At 38.4% G+C, this 21,615-nt stretch overlaps 1 protein-coding gene across 4 annotated transcripts in view; it reads right to left on the reverse strand.

Annotated features, from left to right (window-relative positions):
- LOC129370315 (dedicator of cytokinesis protein 3-like) overlaps positions 1–21,615 on the reverse strand; it is a 54,317-nt gene that overhangs the window by 14,050 nt on the left and 18,652 nt on the right. For all 4 annotated transcript variants that reach the window (XM_055046220.1, XM_055046219.1, XM_055046218.1 and 1 more), the window contains exons 6-37: positions 20,887–21,035; positions 19,938–20,022; positions 18,656–18,697; positions 16,901–17,055; positions 16,638–16,719; positions 15,948–16,008; positions 15,714–15,861; positions 14,628–14,716; positions 13,016–13,141; positions 10,959–11,083; positions 10,698–10,860; positions 10,487–10,593; positions 9,250–9,421; positions 9,070–9,167; positions 8,021–8,104; positions 7,818–7,918; positions 7,626–7,707; positions 7,032–7,202; positions 5,592–5,784; positions 5,362–5,489; positions 4,428–4,574; positions 4,214–4,312; positions 4,006–4,100; positions 3,755–3,830; positions 3,525–3,625; positions 3,355–3,413; positions 2,553–2,701; positions 2,366–2,451; positions 2,241–2,267; positions 2,052–2,147; positions 1,918–1,978; positions 1,730–1,823 (exon numbers count right to left, since the gene is read on the reverse strand). In XM_055046220.1, the coding sequence (XP_054902195.1) occupies positions 1,730–1,823; positions 1,918–1,978; positions 2,052–2,147; positions 2,241–2,267; positions 2,366–2,451; positions 2,553–2,701; positions 3,355–3,413; positions 3,525–3,625; positions 3,755–3,830; positions 4,006–4,100; positions 4,214–4,312; positions 4,428–4,574; positions 5,362–5,489; positions 5,592–5,784; positions 7,032–7,202; positions 7,626–7,707; positions 7,818–7,918; positions 8,021–8,104; positions 9,070–9,167; positions 9,250–9,421; positions 10,487–10,593; positions 10,698–10,860; positions 10,959–11,083; positions 13,016–13,141; positions 14,628–14,716; positions 15,714–15,861; positions 15,948–16,008; positions 16,638–16,719; positions 16,901–17,055; positions 18,656–18,697; positions 19,938–20,022; positions 20,887–21,035 (3,451 nt within the window). The remainder of the gene's footprint in view (positions 1–1,729; positions 1,824–1,917; positions 1,979–2,051; positions 2,148–2,240; positions 2,268–2,365; positions 2,452–2,552; positions 2,702–3,354; positions 3,414–3,524; positions 3,626–3,754; positions 3,831–4,005; positions 4,101–4,213; positions 4,313–4,427; positions 4,575–5,361; positions 5,490–5,591; positions 5,785–7,031; positions 7,203–7,625; positions 7,708–7,817; positions 7,919–8,020; positions 8,105–9,069; positions 9,168–9,249; positions 9,422–10,486; positions 10,594–10,697; positions 10,861–10,958; positions 11,084–13,015; positions 13,142–14,627; positions 14,717–15,713; positions 15,862–15,947; positions 16,009–16,637; positions 16,720–16,900; positions 17,056–18,655; positions 18,698–19,937; positions 20,023–20,886; positions 21,036–21,615) is intronic.

The following is a 21,615-nucleotide window of genomic DNA, read 5'->3' on the forward strand; positions in this document are numbered from 1 at the left end:
GCAACAGGTAAAATAAATATATTGGTTGCTATACTGATATATGCAAATGTTTAACTTACTAGTCTAATTCACTGTTATTATATGAACTGGGATCAGAAAAGCTTTATCTAATTTCTTCGAGGAATTTGCATTTTTACATTCAATCTGACATTTCCAACAGGCTGCCATCATTTCCAGACCTGATTGAATATATTATGTTCGGTCCTCCCTGTTATCTGCTGAAATCCCTCTTGATATGAGCCTGTTGAATTTTCAAAACATAGGAAATAGTATTTTTGAGTTTCCAAATTGCTGGACACTGTTCTGGGCCAGTCAATCTGATTACCAGCAGATTCTTTTTAGTCTTTATAATTTGAGATGCCTGCCTTTTAATGGCTCCCTTTGCAACTGTCAAGGACAAATTTATTTAATTGTAGTAGAGAAAAATAATGCAAACTGCACTGTTTATAGTTAATTACTATTCTTTACATATAAATGTGTTAATTCCAGAAAATAAATAGGAAAAAATTACAAAATTCATTATGACTTCATTTCACAAAATACGCGTCAATTAATTCACAGTCATAATGTTATATTTGTCAACAAGTATATATAGTGTGGATAATATTTGAGCTGTGTAACAGATCAATGTGTCTTTAATGACTTGTATGGATACTTATACATAATGAAGCAGCAACAGTTTGTGAGTAACACTCTTTAATGCCACTTACTCAACCTGTTGCAAATAAGCTGCAAAGTTCCAATGATTTCCTGCTTACAGGACTGAAAGGGGAATTATAAAATACAAAATGCACAGTAAATCTTTTTCTAAGAAGTAATAATAAATAATAAATCCAAGAATGAAAGAGTAAATGCCAGAAGCACATAATTATCTACCTGACATTTAGACCATGAATTTAATCAAGGGAGTCTCTGTACTCTTGTTTGATTTTTAAGGTTGGAAGTCTCCTATCTATTAATGTGTTCATCTGCGTGGGAGCAAATAATAAAATGGGCACTTTAAACCAGGATTTCAAATTTGACAACCCATCTTCCTTTCGCATAAAGAGAGAGAGGAAAAACAGATAAAGAGAGAGAGAGAGAAACAGACAAAAAACAAAAAAACAAGACGAAGAAAGACAAAAAAAAGAAAGAAATGTATCCGATACCCAAGTTCGAGTGAAGAAAGTTACACCTATCTTAGAATGTTTTTATTTTACTTTATTTTGCTTTTGTTTTTGGCCATGCTATTAAGTGTCAAAGGTCATAATTAGAATTGTGCGTTTTATAATCATTTATTAATATTTCTTTCTTTATCTCTCAGTTTGATGCAACAGTTCATTTCCAAAAGGATGTTGTTTCCCATCAGTAAGTTCATGTTTTTCACTACTATAGTAAAAATCCACACTTGTAAGGAGCTGTTAAAATTAGGATTAGCACCACTGTTTCAGTAGCACTGCTCAAGTTTGTCCAATGTAAATGTCATACATTGAATGCTGCAATTTGAAACTTGACTTAGACATTACTCACTTTCCCTTTGTGTGTAATAGGAACGCTACGTCCGTTGTGCTTTTGATATCAACAGACACAATATTTTTAGGGTCAATAAAGCAGAGTTCGCTTTCAATCAAAATGAAATAATGCAGTTGTACTTTAAAAATTAGCTGCTAAAAGGTCCTACCAGTATCAAAGTGAGCGTTGAGTCATACCGAACCATGTGACAAAAACATACTTGCAGTCTGAAAGTTACCTGTGAAATCCTCTGCCTGAAGATGCAGGTCACATAGTTTGTGGATGTAGCGGATGTACATGTCCTCCTTGTTCACCTCTGATTTGTAGAAGTTCTGATGTTGCAATAGAACAAAAAATATAAAGTAGGTCATGTTTTCCCTGTTACAGAATGATCGCATAAGACCAAAAGTGTAACGAATGTCTCACCATAAGGTTGACTGAACCACCGATCTTCTTGTTCTCCATCTCGTCCCCTTTCATGCAGTCCCTGAAAGTACAAGTTCACTTTTTAAAGCCCTGAAAACAACATCAGTGTAGCACACAACTTTACTTTAGCATACCTATAATCAAGTATTCTCTCAACAAGTCTTGTGACTGATGTCACAAATGAGATTCCAGTTTCCCTCCATGTCTCCTGCTCAATCTTCTCCAGCAAGCTGGAGGAAAACACACATTGACCACAGATATTAAGTACAGGAAGCAAATACCACCATCTTTCAGCTTTTGTACGTGCAAAGATTATTCTTCACCTTGGATAAGGGCCAAACAGCTGTGTTCTGTTGTGATGGAAAAACGACAGGGAAACAATTTGCAAGCTCTTAAAGAAACAGAATATTTCCTTCATGGTCTCAGTAAGGATTTGTTTGAAACTCACAACAAGCTGAAGAGCTCTCTGTGGTTGTCATCGCCTTTCCCATCTGACACCATGCTGTCCAGCTTATCCATCAGCTCTGCCTCCACCTGGAGGTATGAACGTCCAGGAACAAGCGCATTTTGTGACCAAGAGCTATGAGGATGAGGCACACATTCTGGATTTTATAACAAATGAATTTTATACTAACCTGTTTGAAATTGCCATTTTTCCTTTGCTCCCAGTCCATCATATCATGAAAAATTGGGATCATAATATTCCGGACCTCGGTCTGAGGAACTAAGGTGACACCAAGGAAGGGTCCCATCATTCCTGGGATGAAGTGCGGCTTGTTGTCACCTAGATGAAATAGATTGATACAGACAGAAGTGTTTGTTGAACAACTCTGTTGAACATATCCAGGATACGCACACAATGGTGATTTAAGCCCAATTGAATTTCCTTAAAAAACATTTATGAGGCTTCAAGACTTTTTAAACTTATAGTCATCCTTAGATCTTTAAGGGGTTTTGAAAATCCCTTAATGTTATAATTTCTCTGTACCTATAACAGAATGTAGTACAATATGGGTACACTTAATTAAATATGTAAATAGGTGGAGAACAAAAGCACCAAATAAGAAAAGAGAAAATGACTTTGGATTGCTTCACATTGTTGTGAAGCAACGTGAAAGCTCCTAAAGAATTTGTCTTAAAGTTTGCTGTTGTCAAAGACTGCTGCAAACAAAAGACCTAAATATGCTGCTTAAAGTTTCTCTGATAGTCATATTTCTATGTGTTGACAGGAAACAGCTTCAATCTTAAAATGTATTAGCCTTTTGTAACCACTGAGTGACTCCTATTTTAACATGAAGTGAAAACTAAAAAAACAGGAAGAAATTTTGCTCCGCATTTGTGATTAAGCCTAACTTTGGAAGCAAAATATTAAAATAAAGCATAATAAATTTGCAATATTGTGCAAATGCTTCACTGAAATTATTATTGATGACGCACCTAATTTCTGCCACATGCTGAAGAGCTCATATGCCATTATGACTCTCAAATCCCCATGCCTACAAAAGGAAAAGATTTAGAAGTGAGTAATAAGATACACTTATCTGATAAAAAAAAATTAAAATAAAAAATGCACATGTTTATTTTTAGAATTTAAGAAAGGCTTTTACTTGTCCAGGGTTTTCTTTCTCTTGGCAGGAGGGAGTGCTTCCAGCTGTAGACTGGGTTGGTTAATGTAGAGGACAGTGAGGCTGAAAAAGGAGTTCCACACCTAAAATACAAAGAGAAATCCACATAATTAGAAAGTAATACCATTTAAATGATTACATAAAAAGCATAAAAATATCTAGTGGTTTTATAAAGTTGTGGGTTTTCATCGTTTGCAAATGCACAGACACACCTTGAAATCAAAATCTCCCTCAGAGAAGTTTTTGTGCAGCGCCGGAGACAGAAACTGAGTCGTCACTACGATGATGCTGCAGAAATACAACACAGTGTAAAGTAAAAACTAGCCCGCTGCCAAAAAGTGAATTTAAAAACTTGCAACACAAGCATCACCTTCAGATGAGTCCCTGGATTAGAGAGCTGGCTTTGTTCACTCACCATCTGCAGGATAAAAACCGTATAACAAAAGCAAAGAAGCAGACTTACTGGCTGGTTAGAAGACGCATGACGCTCCAGTCTCTGGGGAAGATAGTCAGCTTCATCAGGTTTCGAAAAACACAGAAAATCTTCAACAGAAACTCCTGCAGGAAAAGATGCAACAAAAATCTGTTTAGTCCAAACTTTCCCTGATGTCAGCTCAGGACTGAAACTGAGAACTGAGCAAAGACGTTATCAGACTTTTAGACTCTCTCACCTTTAGTTCCTCCTTGCTATGGAAACTGTTGAGAAGATGGTGGAAGTGGATCTCTGTCATCTGTCTGAGGAGAGAAAGGAGGCAGGAAACATACTCCCCCTGCAGAGAGAAGAACAAGTACAAAAACACATAAATAAACCTGCTCAAAATAATGACTAAAGTTTGCAGAGTTTTGTTATCATCCTTCAAAGGGGCAGATCGAGTGAAGGCTTACCGTTATCTCTGCGGTGCACTGGGGACAGCGTTGTCCTCTGGATGTCTCCACAGAATGAGATTTGCTCATGATGGACAGCAGAGTCTGCAACAGCACATCCAGAAGGCTCTCCACCATCATTTCCACTTCTTCCTGAACAGAGGACTCCTGAGAAGACAGACAAATTAAAAGAAGACAAGGAAAACTTTAAGCCACCATGAAGTATGTGATTGATCAAATATTTAAGTATGGCGTATGGTTTAGTGTCAGTTCCGATTTTTTGCTGAAATCCCTTTTTTGGGGGTGGGGGACAATCAGACTAGTAATTTATTGCAACTGTAATCACTCTTCTGCTTTGACCCCCAAAGCAACCCAAAAGAAGAACAGAGATGTCATACAGCAATGCACTGTTTATGAAAGTAATGATGGATTGATTAATTTCATCCATCTGTGGATTGATTTTAAAGCTGTTGAGCAACGGGAGCCAACGGTATTGTCACAAGATCATGAAAAGAGGGAAGAAGCTGAGAAAAAATAAAAGTATTGCTAATAGCAATGGCCTTTTGTGTCAACTTCTGTAGAGAAGTCTATTTGTAAATGTAATCAGATGACGTAAAGGTCAGATAAATGCAACATGATCGTTCTGACTGCAGATTCTTTGAAAACTATATCTGCATGAACTACGTATTCAATTTAGTACCACAAATGGAAATGAAGGAAGGAAAGGAGGAAGAAAGGAAGGAAGGAAGAAGAGCAGATTAAGACAGTAGGATAAAAAGTAGAGTATGGAAATAAAAAAGGGTTTCTTGTCTCTGTTTTAATGTGTCGTAATTATTTGGACCTGGAAAATCTTCAAATAAAGTCCAATAGTTTTCTACACTTTCACATACTGGAATACTAAACTGAGCAGAACTAAGTAACCCTGTAATTTTGAACTTAGTAAAGAGTACTGCACCATGGAGCTGGTCTTGATTATTGAAAAGATGCTGCTCAAGATCCCAGAACAAATGAGCAGCTCCCTCTGCTGGCGCAGATGTAGGTGGATGTGATGCAGGACGACTGGCAGCAGAATACTCCGGGACTCTGAGGCAACAAGCATGGGGCAAAAGCAAGCAGAGATGAGGTGAAAAACAAGATTATTGTGGGGTAAAAAAAGAGATCCAAAATCCTTCATGTTTGTCTCACCAGGAAAGAAGAAAAGTCGGCTTTCAACTGTACGAGCAATCGACTGAAGCTTGACCACGTCCATGGACTGACCAATGTCCACTGTGCTGGGCATGCTCCCTAGTGTGCCCCTGACATATTCAGCTACCTCCTGAACGGTGAACATCTGAAGCAGCTCATCGAAGATGTCTGGAAAACTGTTCAACAGTGCTGCCTATGGAAGGAAAGGACACAAAGAAATAATTTACATGAAAAAGTGTCTGCATGAACACCCTAGCAATGACACTAAACATTTAAAAAGTTATAAAATATACAGCAACATTATAATACTTAAAAAAGAAAAACAAGCAGATTGCTGCTGATTCTACATGGCTTTTCGTCAATAAAAGCCAAAACTGTAGTTTATACATATAGTTTAAATTAAAACCAGTTTCTGAACAATAAACATCCTGTTGGAGAGAGCTGATGGCTTCACACCATCTGCTGCATTGTGGATCCAACACAGGGGGGCGCTGTAACTTACTGGAAAGGAGGAGAGTCAAGAATTATGACCACAGAAAAGCATGCAGCTGGTTAAAATGTCCAGGATCAAGCCATGGATGGAGCAACAGTAAAGCCTCAGTTAAAATAATAAATAAAATTAAAATTAAACCTACACTAATATGACAAAACATACATTAACAAAGATAATTTCATAACAAGAACAAAATCAAATGAAATACATTCCAAAATAACAACGGGCAAAAGAGGAATAGGACTTTTTGTGAAGTTAGAACATCACTGAAAAGATCATTAATGATAGAGAAGGGGGAAAAAATTATGACATATTACATATAGAGTGATATACTTCAAGTGCTGATTAGGGTTTTAAGCTAATTAAAAAAATTAAAGTTTACTAGAATATAATTAAAAAGCATTTAAACATAAATGTCATGTTGTGGTCAACATAATAATGGAGAAGTGTGCTTCCTTCACAGTCATTAAGATCCTTTACAAAAAGGTTAAGCAACAACATGCCACTGATAATAAGTTGCTGTTTTACTAAATCTTTTAGGAAAATTGACTGGAAGGAAAAAGTATAACACATTTGTCACCATCCTCATGTCAAACCACTCCTGAACTAGAGACAAAGTCAGAAACACTGTACCTGCGCTAAGAAGAGAAATTTCACTATTGTTCAGTGATCCGAAGTCATGTTTTCAGATCAGAATCACAGTCAAGAGGAATGATAGACCAATTAATCTGGACAATTTGGATGCTGTTATGAATAAAGCAACCTCCATAAGAATATGTTTCTATTTGCAATACTCAATGATAAATCAGTCAGAAACATGAAATGCCAACACTTGAAATGTACCACTGTGCTTGTGATAATATTGTCACCTCCGAAGCTGTTATACAATTGTACGGTGTGTATTCTGAACCCCAAACAGTAAAAATGTTTGACAGGATCTGTCTAACCTGTGTGAAGACAAGATTCTCTGAGCTGCGGCTGTCCAGACTCAGGACAAATCGGATTGACTGGAAAAGCTCCTGGATGCTGGCCCTGAACTGCTCCTCCTCCATCCCACAGGTGGCCCTCGAGTACAGGATGCGAGACTGGACTATGAACTTGAACAGATACTCCAGTGCCTGAGGTCATTAAGTGCAGGATACAGATGGAGACAAACAATCAGATAATCAGATACATGTCATCTCATACTTTTAGTTCCCTGGCAGAAGAAACAGGCCTGACCACCAAATCAGTTTAAGGTTAAAAATCAATATATGAAAGAAATGATTGCAATCAGGCAGTGCGGTGAAATATCTTTTACCATTATCTTGTCACAAAGGCCACATGAAAAGGCCACACTCTTCCCATCAATACCCGCAGAGTTTCATAATGACTTCCTTTCAAATAAATTGTGCAGGGAATTTACTCCCGAGTTCCTCCTGTGGTGTTGCATTACTTCTTATCAGCTCTGTTTCTGTTTGACCATTTCCTCTTTCGGAGCTAATTAATCCCCGCTGAAGGAGCCAGAGCAGAAGAAGGAGGAAGTGAGTGTGATACTTTACCCTCATCGCTTCCTGTATGTGGTCCTGTCGGACTACCTCAGCCGAGCGGTCCATGTACCACTTCAGACATCGAATCAATTCTCTGCAGACAAATTAGCTGGAGTTAAGAAACTTCAGAAATATCATAAGTGAAAAAAAAGAGTTTCAAACAAGCTGCACATTAAGAGAAGAATAGGGTCAGATTTGCTTTACTTGTACGCCAAAGCCCCGGCAAAGTGGTTTTGGATGTAGGAGTCTATTACTGGTCTGAAGTGGTAGAACCGGCTGTCCCTGAGCAGGTTAATGATGAACACCTGAGCACACAGATACACATGCTACATCCCATTTCCTCTGCAGAAAAGTCACAAGACATGATTTAATATGTGAGCGCAGCTGCGTTCTTTGAATGCCCCTACCAGAGACTGGAAAACAAGGGGTCCGTATTTATCCGTGTTGTCGTCTAAAAGACAGAAAAGTGTATCCAGGACATCTCTCAGGAACTGTGATGGGAAACAAATGATAATGTCAAAACAACTGTGGCATGATCTAAAACAGAATCAAAAGAACCTAAAAAAAATTTTAGCCCCTTTGGTTAAAAACGTAACATATTTTCATTTATTCTGAAATTATAATATGACCTAACAGCTGCCTTAACCGCATTTCCTGAAAGATGTAGAAAACACTTTGTTTAATCCCATCAGTGTCTGTGAGTTTCCAATCAGTAATCATTGAATGTTAATGTTCTCATAGCCATTTGTCGTACTGACCCTGTGTGTGTTTTTACAAGATTTTTTTGTGTGGTTTTGGAAATTGACAGTCCGACGGGACAAGCCCCCTGCTTCCCCGCTGTCTTCCCCGCTCTCTCTCTGAGTGTCACGCGAAGGCTGCTGGAGGGTTAGACCACTTTTTACATAAAGATGTGGTCGACTCTACTTGAAAACTGGAAATGGGTCTTCACTGGGTCTTTCAGGTGGGTTAGGATCTAAATCATATGGCCACTTCAGATCACAAATGGTTCACTGGGCACAAAATTAACTTTCTTCAATAGGCTTCACAGCCCCCAGATATAAATCTCATAGAAAACCTGTGAGCGGAGCTGAAGAGAAAGGAGTATGAGATAAAATCTTTGCATGATTGAGAGAGATTGTGCAAAGAAAAAGGTGAATGATTACTTTCTTGAAAAATGCTAAAGATTAATCTAAGCGCTCTTCTATTGACAAAATGAGATTTCAAAACATAAATAGCAATAATGTCAATAATTTGATGTAATGAATTTTATTTCATGTACAATTTTCCACTGTACTCAAAAGTTTGATGATTTTTTTTTTTCTATTTAAGATTATTTGACAGTAAAGCAGACAAACGTGTTTCTCGAGGCTGTACCATGTTTACTAAGAACGCCAGTGATGGCGAGAATTGCGATATAAAGAATTCCTCATTATCTCAGAAATAATGGTGTGATGACCTTCACAATCTCCTCTCCGCTGATCTGTCGCAGTCGACCCAGGATGTCCAACACCCTGTCTGGATGGGCCTTCCAGTTCAGAAGAGCCAGGAGATCCACTAAAAATTAAAGTAAACCAACATTTGCTGAGTTGAATCAAGAATGGAATATAGAGGACGGGTGTGTTAGCTGATAAATTACCGTTTTGAGTGAGTTTTGTGGAGCAGAGGATGGTAGAGACCCAGAATGTTTCTTTAGGGCTCCTCTGGAAAGGCAGGTTGGCTGGCAGGTTGGGGCAGCTGTTGAAGTCCTCCTTGCAGCAGGGGAGGCTCAGGTACAGGCCCTGGTTACTGAATGTGGCATTTTCATCACACTAATGAAGGACGGACATGGAAAAGGATTGCTCAAGTTCAGAAAAATGGGAGAAATTTCACTGCAAAATTACCTTTATAGGAACTTCGTGAATCAGAGCTCTGAATGTTTTGGTTTATTTATGTGCTTCATAGTTGCTTGTAAGTCAAATTCATAGTACGCTACAAGTAGTAGTATTAATAGTGTGCCAGTGAAAAACTAAGAAATTGAAAGTAATTTGAAATGTGACATTGAAATACATTGCAAACATGAATTGAATAAAGAATTAATATTTTAAGAAAGCAACAGACATTTATCTAAAATCCTAATACATGCACGCACTGAAAGAGTGCAAAGAATACTTACACTCAATAGACCAAGAACCTGTACTTTATTATTAATTCAGAAATAGAAGCAGTCTTTGCTTCTAGCAGTTATTAAGTAACAGGTTCTGTGGTTTTGCACTCACATGCAACTCAAATGTGAATCGCATGTGAGATGCCACAGACTAACTGCAAAAAGAGCAATGCACACATTTTCTAGTAAGTGCACCGTTTAAATATTTATCATCTAGGATTCCAAAAAACAAACAAAACAAACTGGAATTATTTATTACCTAATCGTACATATCACTTGAATACTCATAGTGATAGTAATTACACAGCAACTACTATAGTTATAGAATTATTTATTTTTTGCTTAAGCATTTTTTTGAACCACTTCTTAGAGCTACAATACATACACTGTAGCATGTTAGCACCTGCCCTGACTCTCTGAGCCTTCTTTAGTATCAGAACAAAGTGTCCAGAGTTGAGAGAGATCAAACTACACAAGGGAAGAAGGGATAACACAAGAAAATGACAGACAACAAGCCTAGGCCAAGCTTGTTGTTAGATATTTTTGGATCAGTCATACATGGCTGTTGAGTTCATACAGGGAAGAGCAGAAAAGATCTGAAGTTGATTTTTTTTTTAAAGTTTCTATTTTCCTTTACAAAGTGTAATTTAAAAAGTATAAGATGTGAAGACGACACAAGTTCATTCAAGCTAAATATACATCCAATGTGAGCGTTATGGCATTACCCTACCTTGTACACATACAGCTCATGGACCTCATCTGAGAGTGTGGTCCCATCCTCTCTCATCAGAGGAGTGAAGGCAAAACCAAACAATTTTTTCTCTCCTTTGTCTTTAGCTGAAAAGAAGAACATGATGTCATGCTTCATGTGCACATTTGGATAGCACCAATTTTGCTTTTTCAGAAGGTTTGATTGTGACAGAGCTGCAGCTGTGACTCACTTGAACAGTGTCTGAACTCAAAGCGAAGGTGGGACCCCCTGAAACGGTCGATAGGGATGGGCAGCTTGACCATCTCGCTCCAGCGAGGACTGTTGTTGTGGTAAAGAACGAACGAGCGATACTCTGAGGTGTTCGGCTCGCCGGTGCCCAAGCTGATGCAGTCCTGCAGAGGGAAAAGAAGCATGGGAAGAAGGTCAAGCTCACTCTTACTCATGTACTGATGATATGGGACATGAGAAGTGATGCACGTGTGTGTCATACTTTGAGCGTGTCCCCGTCAGCGTAGAGAACATACAGGGTGACTTCAATGTTCTTCTGGACACTCTTGCCACCCCTCTCAAACTCTCCTCGTTCCAGGGTCAGGTACAGGTCATTGCGTATATCACCTGAGGCAATTAAAGTTTGGAGATGCTTTATTTAAAGGCAACAGCACTGATTTTACACATTCATCCCATAATGTTTAGCCTCTTATAGCTCCAGAGGAAGCTACAACTGCTGTTAAAAAAAAAGAAGATGTAATTAAAAAGTAAACTAGATTTAAACTACATTAAGGAAGTAGAACCTTTCCAAAAAAAAATGTGGACCGTGAAAATTTCTCCTTCATCTGCTCCACACACGAACTCTGTGTGGTCAACATAAATAAATGATCTTTGTGAATTACATTCTATGCCACTGTTCTTTTTAATTCAACATGGCCCTGCTGAGTTGAAGCACGCACAGACTCATGACTGTCTCAGCACCTTTTGTAAGGTCAGTGTTTATTGAGACAAACATCAGAGGCAACACTGGAGAAAGATATTGCTGTTGTTTATAAAATCAGATTACTGTTATTTATATCCAAGTCATTTCCTTTGGGACAGATGACTCACAAGGAGAGATATTGGGGAGGTATTTCAAGTGAAGCAGAGAGAAGCTGGAGTGGCGAGGAGAGGAACAAATTATAGATGGTCAGTAGAAACAAAGAACTACACAGTGAACGAATGTTGTATCCTGAAATAAAAATGAAGCCTCACTGTCTTTCAGCTTGGGGACTGGTGTCCTTTGGTCCTCTTTACAGATTTTCTTTGGTTTTGTTTATTGGTCACACATGTTTTGGATGACCGAAATAATTTTATAACCTTAGAACATCTGCAACGCAGTTGAAAACATCAATGTTAGTTTACCCATGTTACATCATCAACTGACTGTGATAGACCACATTTTTTTTAAGCGAGGTCCAGTTTCACAAGCCACACTCAGGCATGACTACTCACCTAAATAGAACTTGTCTGACAACATGAAGTAGGCTAAAATATCTAAAAACAACAGCACATCATGCCCCAATCTAAAGAACATCAAGAAAAGATGACAATGTCATGAATGACTATCAGTCTGGAAAGGATAACAATGTTATGTAGGCTGGAAGATACAAAGGCTAGTATTTTAATAAGAGAAAAGAGGTGAGCCTTCCCACGAGTGTTTGACCTACCGACATTGACAACTGATCCAGGACATCACAAAATAACTAAGAACATCTGAAGCACTCGAGGCTGCAGTTGCTCCAGTTATTTAAGGTCAATGTTCATGACTCAACAATAAGGAGAAGACAGTACAAAAATGCCCTCCATAAGAGAGGTTAAAGGCCGAAATAATTTTATAACCTTAGAACATCTGCAACGCAGTTGAAAACATGGCTTTGTCTCTGTCTAATATTTACCCCCCAAAAAATATTGTGATGACCTTTGGAAATTTTATTACGTCGACTGACAAAACAAGGAAAGTGTAACATTTTAAAAAATTTGTATCTGGCACAGCACTTCAAAAAAAACATTGTTGGAGGAAGCTAATAGAGCAAGGAGTTGAGAGAGAAAGGGAGACAACAGCAGGAAAAAGAGCTTAGAATATCATATCTACAGTCTAACATAGTGGTGGTTGTATAGTGGTCTGGGCCTTATGAAAGATTTATTGTAAAGACCTGAAGACAGTTGTTATAACAACCAATCGCTTGGTTTGGGGATCAAATACTTTTTCACAGCTCTGTAAATAAGCTTAGCAGCTGACCTATAGATTTTAATCTCATGCATTGTTAGAACAAAATCTCCATAAATCTTAACCAAACAGTATAAGTTACCGTTTCCAATTATGCGTTCCTCTCTGCAGACCTCTGTTTCCTGCTGTTTCCTCCCAATTCTGTCTCACATCTCTCCTGCTCTATTCACTTCGACATTCAAGTGCTTCCTGTTTACCAGCATCTGTGACCTTCCACTCCTTTCTTTCCTCTGAGCCATCTGGCCTTTGGGCTCCCCCTCACTACCCCCAACTGCTCTTTGCCTCTTTACCTGGCAAGATGACATCTGGGAAACCCAGTTTGCGTGTGAGTGCCAACGCCCTGTTGAACACAGCCTGGTTCTCCCGTCTGATCTGCTCCAGCTCACCCCGCAGCAGCTGCAGCGAAATGATGAGGCCTGCAGAAAGTGGCAGCAGGGGGGTTTAGTGGCCACATGTGGATGTGGGAGGGTGAATAGGAGGGTTGAGCAAAGAGGAAAAATAAAGATAAGAAAGTAAAAAAAAAAAATGAGAAAGATAAAGCAAGAACAGAAAAGAAGAAAGAGGTGGGATTTTTAAAGGACATCAGTCAGGGTAGAGAAGACATGGCCATAGAGATGCAATCAGAGCCAGAACAAAGAGAGGGAGGTAAATGTTAAGTAATTATCAATTATTGCCATATTCTTGTTTAGTTTGAGTCATAATTTTAGTAAAACATTTTAAAATTCCTTGTTTTAGAAACAGCATTTTTAATATTCATCAATGAATCAATCAAGGACATTTAAGACTGGCATTTTACACAAGTCGATCTGTTTAATGTACAGTTACATTGAATTATATGCTGAGAGATATTATATAAGTTGTAGTTGAAAAAAATATGTAGAATCAAAACCATCACGCTGCACCTTAAATTTCAATTTGAATGTAATTTTGGAATTCAGAAATATCATTGGAATTTGACATTTAATGTTAATTGAAATTTAAATTTATGTATAATTCATAAAATTGGAAATCCAAATCTAAAATCAGAATTAAGTTTTTTGACCTTGAATTAAGAGTGTGTGTTTTTTCTTTGCTTAAAGTTGAAGTTGAGTCCTGTGAAAGTCTGGGGTCGTGTTCAGGTTGTGAAAAGGATCAGCAGGCATGTGAATTTGAATTTATTCTTGGATATAATTTCAAATTTTCATTTGACTTAGAAGGAATTTAATTATAAATATGAATTAAAATTTGAAGTCATTGAATATTTGCAACTGATCCCAAATAGTCTCCATGATGCACACATGGTAATTCCTAGGAAACCAATTTTTTATTACCACTTTTACTCTAAATGGGAAAACTAATAACACATATAAAAAAAATGGTAATATAGAGCAAATAATAAACCTAGGCACAACTATTTATATTATTAAGTTAGTTTGTGATTTAAAGTCATGCCAATGCATTTTTCTACCAGCAGAATAATCCCCTGCTGGTAATTAGAAAGGGCATAGGGTCAACGAACTCTTACACTGGCTTCAAAAAGCTCGACTGTGTCCATCTCCTACATAAACTTTATGATTTAATGTTTTTAGATGTCAATACTTGGCTGGTAATCAACTAGCCGCTATGTCAGCAAACTAGTTGTTTTAATTAAGACAGTTGTTTTTCTAACTATTACAGTGGTACGTGTCAGGGTGGTGGTAATAAAATAAAAGATCTACAGTTTCACAAATGTATAAATTCAGTTTTTTCTCCATAAATATGACAATCATATTTAAATTAATATTAATCTCTTCTGTATTTTTACAGTGTGATAATCTAAGACTAAACCTATAGATCGAAAAATGTGTATAGTACATAAGTGGTGAGTCAAGAAGTGTTTCCTAACAATAACCTAGAAGGTTTGTGATCAGAAAACACATTTACCATAATTGGTGCTGGGAGCTGAGTACTTGGTGTTGGACTTCCGGATGATGTTCTCGTGGACCTGGTACCACTCATTTTCGTTGTTGCAACTGGGGAGAAAAAGAGTCGGACAGGGCTGTTTACAGCTCACCCACTTCTAAATCCAGATGGAGGTTTTAGGACTGTGTGCATGGGGACCACATGAACAGCAGGCGTCCCACAGCAGATTTCCTCTTGGAGAAAAGGTAGCAGCAGGGGGAGTCACTATCAAGCAGCACATTAGCCCAAATGCACAGCTCACTAAGCAAACCTGACAGCCAGCTCTCTACCAGCCTTTTTCATTACTGAGGGCCCAAAGGCCCCTGGGAAAGGCACGAGGAAATGCACAGACTGGAGTCTTATAGGAGCCGACAGTTTGGAGGCAGCAGCACTGAATCACTGCTTACTTTTTTAAAAGGAGGATCTCTTCATGTTGCTGGAGAAATCCAATAAAGACATAAGCTCTCTGTTCAAGAAATCTTTCTTTCATGCGGAGCTGTGGTGTTGTCCTAATCCAACTAAATGGAATAAGTGCGTGAACGACCTCTGACCCACAGAGGAGGCAACAAGGAGACATTTAAGCTGTTGGCTGATGAGAAAATATGCTGAGCTTGGTGTTATGATGCTTTGTCCTCTAACTTTGCTCAATTATCTTTCTGTCATCCTGTTCCATCTCTTTGCCTCTTCCTCTCTATCTCCCTCCTCCACTTTCTTGGAAAGGAACAGCTATCTGTGGCGAAGTCTAACAGCAGAAGCCAGATTCACAACATGCCAGGTGCCCTATATCCAACCCAGGGCGAGGAGCTATTGATTTTCCAAAGGACACTTCATTATCATTCCGGTCAAAACACACCAGCACCAACACCAACACTGAAGAAACAGGCTTTCACACACAAAAAATATCCACATTTATGCATTAATTACTGTGGAGAGTTTATAACTTTTATTTCCAAAAGGACACACAGCCAAACTGCAAAGTGAGCCAAAAAAACTTGAGAGGAACAACATTTTCATCAGGGATATAAGAGAAAAATAAAAGCAGACAAGCAGCTTTAGCTGCATACTCACGTGTAAACTTTGAGTACAAAGTCCTTCTCCTCTTTGAGGTCTGTAATGGTGTGGAAAACATCGCTCATGGCAAGCACGGCACATCCATAAGGTCGTCTGTACTGGACATGTGGCGGGCCTTTCTTTGAGTCATTCAGCAGCATACGACCTGGAAACAAAACAAGGAGACGGTGCCTGAGAGGAATACGACAAGATCTTAATCCTTCAGAAAGTGATGTTGTTCGTTGGATTTACCAGTTCTTATTACATGTGCAACAATATACAGGTCTCTCTTCAAGTCTTTACTGCTTAGGTCCTATGGAGGAAAAATAAAATAATACATTGGATTATGTAAAACAAGAAATGGAAAAATATTCCTTGAACTTCTCATATTTAATCACATTACAAAAACAAACTTCAATACATTTTATGTGACTAACGCAGGAGCCGGCTCAATGTTGACAGGGCAGAATCCTCAGCAGAATATGATTTGGAGGACCCACCTGCAAATATCATCTATAGATTTAACAAGTAGACCAAGAATGAATTCCCTACATAGACTGTATAGCAACATGTTTCGACAGTCAAAGTTAGTATTTTAGGGATTGGGTTATTTCCCACCTACTCATTTGACATTGTAGTCATACCCAGTGGACGGTGTTTTCAACAGGCTGTACAAGTTAATGTTAACTTAAAGTCAAAATGTGCTCATTCTTTCTAACTTTAACTCAAAATTCTGAGATACACATTGTCTAAAACATTAAGAGCTCAGAGGCCCTCTACTGGCCTGGAGGCCCAAACTAAACATGTTCACTTATCTCCTCAGCCACCTTTTGGATGGAAAACAATATGGCATGTAAATATGTTATGACAAAATATGATCAATTTTGAGGCCTGTGAACATTTTCACGAGTTTATCAAATGTCAAAATAAAAAGTTTCTCACCGTAAAGAGTGCACAAAGGCGATCAACCTTCTCTGGATTCTTTGGTCCTCCATTTTTATTCAGTTTCACCATGAACTTCTCACTGCAAGAGAAGCCAGTTCACAGTTTCAGAGAGTCTGTCAGCCACAAAGTGCCTAAGTCAATCTGCTGGACTGAGACAGTGTGTGTGTGTCTAACTGTGTCTGTCAGCTTATGCACACATACAGTGTGTACTGTGGGACCATTGGAGGCTGCTCTATTAGCACTGGGATTGGAATGTGTACCTGATTTGTTTGGCTTCACGAGAGTCATATAGAGAGAAGAAGACATCTGCATCTTCACTGATGCTGTTGTAGGTGAAGCTCTTCAGATTGATGAAGAGGTGGTGTGACACAGGGATGCGACAACCATCGCCATGACGCTGCCTCATGCTGTCACCCTTGTAATTAAGAGGAAAGTGACCGCTAACAAGTCAAGTTTATGCCAAAGACAGTCAAACATTTGTCCTTTTTATATGATGAAATAAACAAATATGTCTTTTTCTTCCGTACTGTAAACTGAGTTTTACCCAAATTAGTTATTTAATTAAGCAGCCACTCATGGAAACATGATAATGCTCTGATTCAGAACTTCTTTGAGCTGCGATGCACCAATCAGTCAGAAAGTTTTTTTCTTGATCAGCTTTTCCTGATGGAACAATCAGTCTCTTTATTTCTGTTAAATAAATGCAGAAAAACGGAAAAATTCAACCTCATATGGTTTGTAAATGCATCATCAAACTCCTTGTTCTTTGGTTCGCTTTGATTTGAGATCAGCAAAAACCACATGGAGGTTAGAAAAAACGTGCTTTGATGAATAAGTGGTGACAATCAGGCAGTCTTTTCATTTTACAAGTTAGTTTGTACTTCTTAAAGAACACAACTGACAGATGTGGGTCTAAATATGGGAAAAAGATCATATTGTGCAACGATAAGCCCTGTTATGTTTTTGAAGAATGCATTGCTTTTGTTAAGCAAACTGTTTTGTCAAGTTTTTACGCATTGAGATTCATACATATAGTATGACATAACATACTGACATCGTTCTGAGCTTTTGGCATCCTGGGGTGAGTTCTTGCGTTGATTCTGTATTGGCACAGTATGTGTGATATATGTCATGTAATATAGACGTAATGCTTACATCAAAGTGATTTTAAAAATGCCCAAAAAAGCTGTGACATCTTGACTTTTCTGGGGTTCAAATTGTATTTGCTGCAGTGTGAAATATGTAAGAAGATGATGCTTCCCATTCAAGCTCAAGAAAGAAAATCAAATGGACAAAAAATCAGACTTTGCAGGTTAAGCCTTAAAGAAAACTGGAGATCATGTCCAGCGAATTAGCATTTTGCAAAAAAGAACCTGGAGCATCTATTTTTACTTTTTATCATCAGTATTTGTTACATTTATTAACTAAAATGAAACATATCTTTGCATGCATACAGAACTTAAAAAGAAAATTTAAACAGATTAAAGTTGAAAATTGATAGACAAGACTGACTGGTGCATCTCTAGTTTTGTTGTCTGTATTACTTTGATTTTATAAACAATAACAATCATAAACAATAAAGCTTTCTTAATTTTACTTTCGTTTCACAGTTTAAGGTAGATTTAAGACATAACAGGTTAAAATACTGCACCATGTTTCATTTGCGGACACAAAACGTGCAGCAAAAACGGAAAACTGAGATCACAATGCTGCATATTGCCACAAAATGCTCACACACCAGAAAAATTTAGTGGACAAACTATTCACAGTTGGGGGCATGAACTGGGGCATATGTGATCCCAGTGGGAATCAATACCCTCACCCTTTGGTCTGAGTAACTCAGAGGCCACCAGTAATATACTGCAGGGAAACCAAAACTGAAGTCTAGAAGTGATATAGATATTCTTTTGTTACATATTCTTTAGGGAAACAGATTTAAAATGGGAGTTGAGAAGAGATGAAGAGGATAAAAAGTGTGATAATTTGATAAATAAAGAGCGTTAAAACAACTGTACCTGGTTTGTGCTTTGCTGACCACAGTGTCTGCTGGATACATGCTAAAAAGAGTACATTTCAAAGGAAAGAAGTGTTAGATCCCTCTATTCAGTTTTTACACATCCCACACAGCCCTGAACTTATTTACATTACAGCAGCCTCAGAAGCACTATAAGGGCCTGATGATGCCTCTCTCGATTCTTCAAATCTGACAAGATTTCACCTACGTTTGCTGCACAACGGCTACACTAGTGTTCCTGCAGAGCAAAGAGAAGCCCACACGAGGCGAAACGTGAGCATGTGGGCAGGGGAATAGGACAAAGCCGGCATCGCCCCCACACATACACTAACAGGCAAAGCGCTCTCTACTCGGCAGCCTGAGAGAACACCCATATCCGAAGAGCCGCCAAAGCCTTGTGCCCTGCCAAAGACAAGCTCACTTTCATCACAGAGTCAGGAGGCTTTCTGGCAACAAGCAGCTACACTGTTGTTTCTGCACAGAGCATTTAGTGCACAAACATACTGCGTGTAAAGCTGAGAAACATGGCAATGGGATAATGGAAGGCTGCAGGGCAGTTGGACAATGTTTTCACCAGCATATGGAGATGCAGCTACTGACCAGAAAGAATCTCCCTCCTAGATAACTGTCTCCAGCAGAATTACATTAGATTTCATAACATCTGTGCAGTAATGTTTCTAAAATTGGATCTGCTTCAGTAAGTCTTCTCTCTCTCCCTGTTTGTGTATAGGTTTGGAAGTCCCACATCGCTACAACCAAACTACATTTCAGACGTTATTTATTTTAGAAGCGTGCTTCTCAAGCAGCTGTTAGCTTGGAAATTATGTAATTTATGTTTAAAAATGGTTTATGTGTTGGCTTTCCTATAGCTGTCACTTTGCATTATGTTTGCATTCATAGCAAACCATCAAACTTGCGAGAATCACATGCATGCATTAAAGGGACAAGCTGACAGAACATGAGATGGCTCCGACACCAAAATCGTTCTCTCTCATTCTCTGTTTCTTTTTTAGTTTTGTTTTTGAGTCATCTTCTTATGGATGATTTGATAATCAGTACATTCACACATCCCTACACATCCAACAACACTTTCCTGTCTGAAAATCCCAGTGGTGCAATAGCACAAAGGTACACTGTCGGTACAAGAGCTCATAGTGTGCTAGTCACTTAGTCATTGCTATAAATACACTTAATGCAAGCTGCAGGGACACTTTACCATCATTTCACAGTCCAAGAAGAAGACATGTATCTGAAACATGTGAAAGATAAATAATCATTTTTACCAGTTTGTATAACTCCGACACACTGATCTGATCTGGATCCACCATTTCAAACTCTTTTCTGGGAACGAGGTCCAGGCCGAGATGCCTGATGGAAAATAATCAATGGGGGGGGGAGAAACAAAGAGAGAGAGAGAGAGAAAAAAAAGCACATTTTAGGTGTTAGAGAATATGTTCACTGATCAGGCATGCCATTGTGACAAACTGGCTAATTGTGTGTTCGTCCCTCCTTTACAGTAAAAGCTCGACTAACATCCCAGAAGTGGCCTGTAGCATCTGGTGAAGCGAACAACTTAAGACTTCATGGAAATAAACCTGGAACAGTATGTAAATTTAGTGGTGCATTAACATTCACATACAGTCTAAGTTTATACAGTATAATGAATTTTCTGAAATGAGCACGTTCCTGTGGCTTCAAAGGCTTAAATAATATCTATGTAGATATGACCCTTTTTAACCATAAAATCAGACCTTAACTATTCTCGTATCCCTGCTCATTGCATACTTCAGCAATGCCACAAGCAAAGTTTGACACATCACAGACTTTGTGCCTTTTTCTGCTCTTCCAGGCACTTCAGTTGGACAAAAGAATGTATTAATGTACAATCTTATTCAAACTAATGCTCCTGAGCTGAATCCCTCATATCTTTTTTTCTCTTACAGATCCCTGAGAAAGCTCAGCTGGAGATTGAAGATGATGACTGTAAAGTTCCTGCGGGCGGATTTGCATTGACTATAAGCAGCTTCAGAGTCACTGATCTTCTAAATGACCATAAAATTCCATCAGTGAGGTACCGACGTACACCCACATCCAGCGCTGTACATCACCCCGCTGCCAAAATACAAAAACTGATTCTACTGGAGCCAACAACTAGAAACAAATGTTTACAGTCGAGGATGCCGTCAATTTGCCACTCACTTGATTAAACACCGTGGTTAAATTATTACTCACTCATTTCCCCAGTCCAGCCGTACGGTGATGTGCCTCTTGATCTCGCGAGTCTGGTCCTGAGCGAGGTGGCCCTGGATGAGCTGCCGACGCAGGTCAATGAGCTCGTTCATCACATGGCGCAGTTTATGAAACAGATCCACCTTGTGTTTCTATTAAAAAAGCCAAAGACGGCTTAGTTAGCAGGTAAACTAAGCTAAAGAATGAGGAAACCACAATTATGCAACAGCAGCGGGCTCAATATGCAATGTAAATTTACCCGAAGAAGGTTTTACTTTTTTTGCCACACTTAAATGTTCTTTGGAAGAACTTACCCACCGTAATTTGCTAAACTGTTTTAGCCACATCATATAGTTTATCAGCATTTTCGAAGACATACTAGAAAAAATTATTTTTTGTCAAAATATCACAAATTGCAACCTGTGGAGTTTGCTAAAAATGAGATTTATACTGTAATCATGTGTTTTGTTCAGATGAGATTAATGTAGATACTTTGCAGCAGCGAACATGTAAAGCTGCCGAATATTAATTCACCTGTGCAAATCGACACCAAAAGTACTAAACAAACACAAAATCAAACTTCTGTCATGTAATTTTTTTTCTGTGATCATACATCTGCAATAAAATATGCAGGTATTTAAAGTGTTTAGTTGTTTCATACAACATATGCATATACAGTTGTGGTCAAAAGTTTACATACACTTGTATAAAACATAATGTCATGGCTGTCTT

Source organism: Poeciliopsis prolifica, unplaced genomic scaffold (assembly GCF_027474105.1).
Source record: "Poeciliopsis prolifica strain line A6 unplaced genomic scaffold, Auburn_PproV2 SCAFFOLD023, whole genome shotgun sequence".
Taxonomy (NCBI): domain Eukaryota; kingdom Metazoa; phylum Chordata; class Actinopteri; order Cyprinodontiformes; family Poeciliidae; genus Poeciliopsis; species Poeciliopsis prolifica.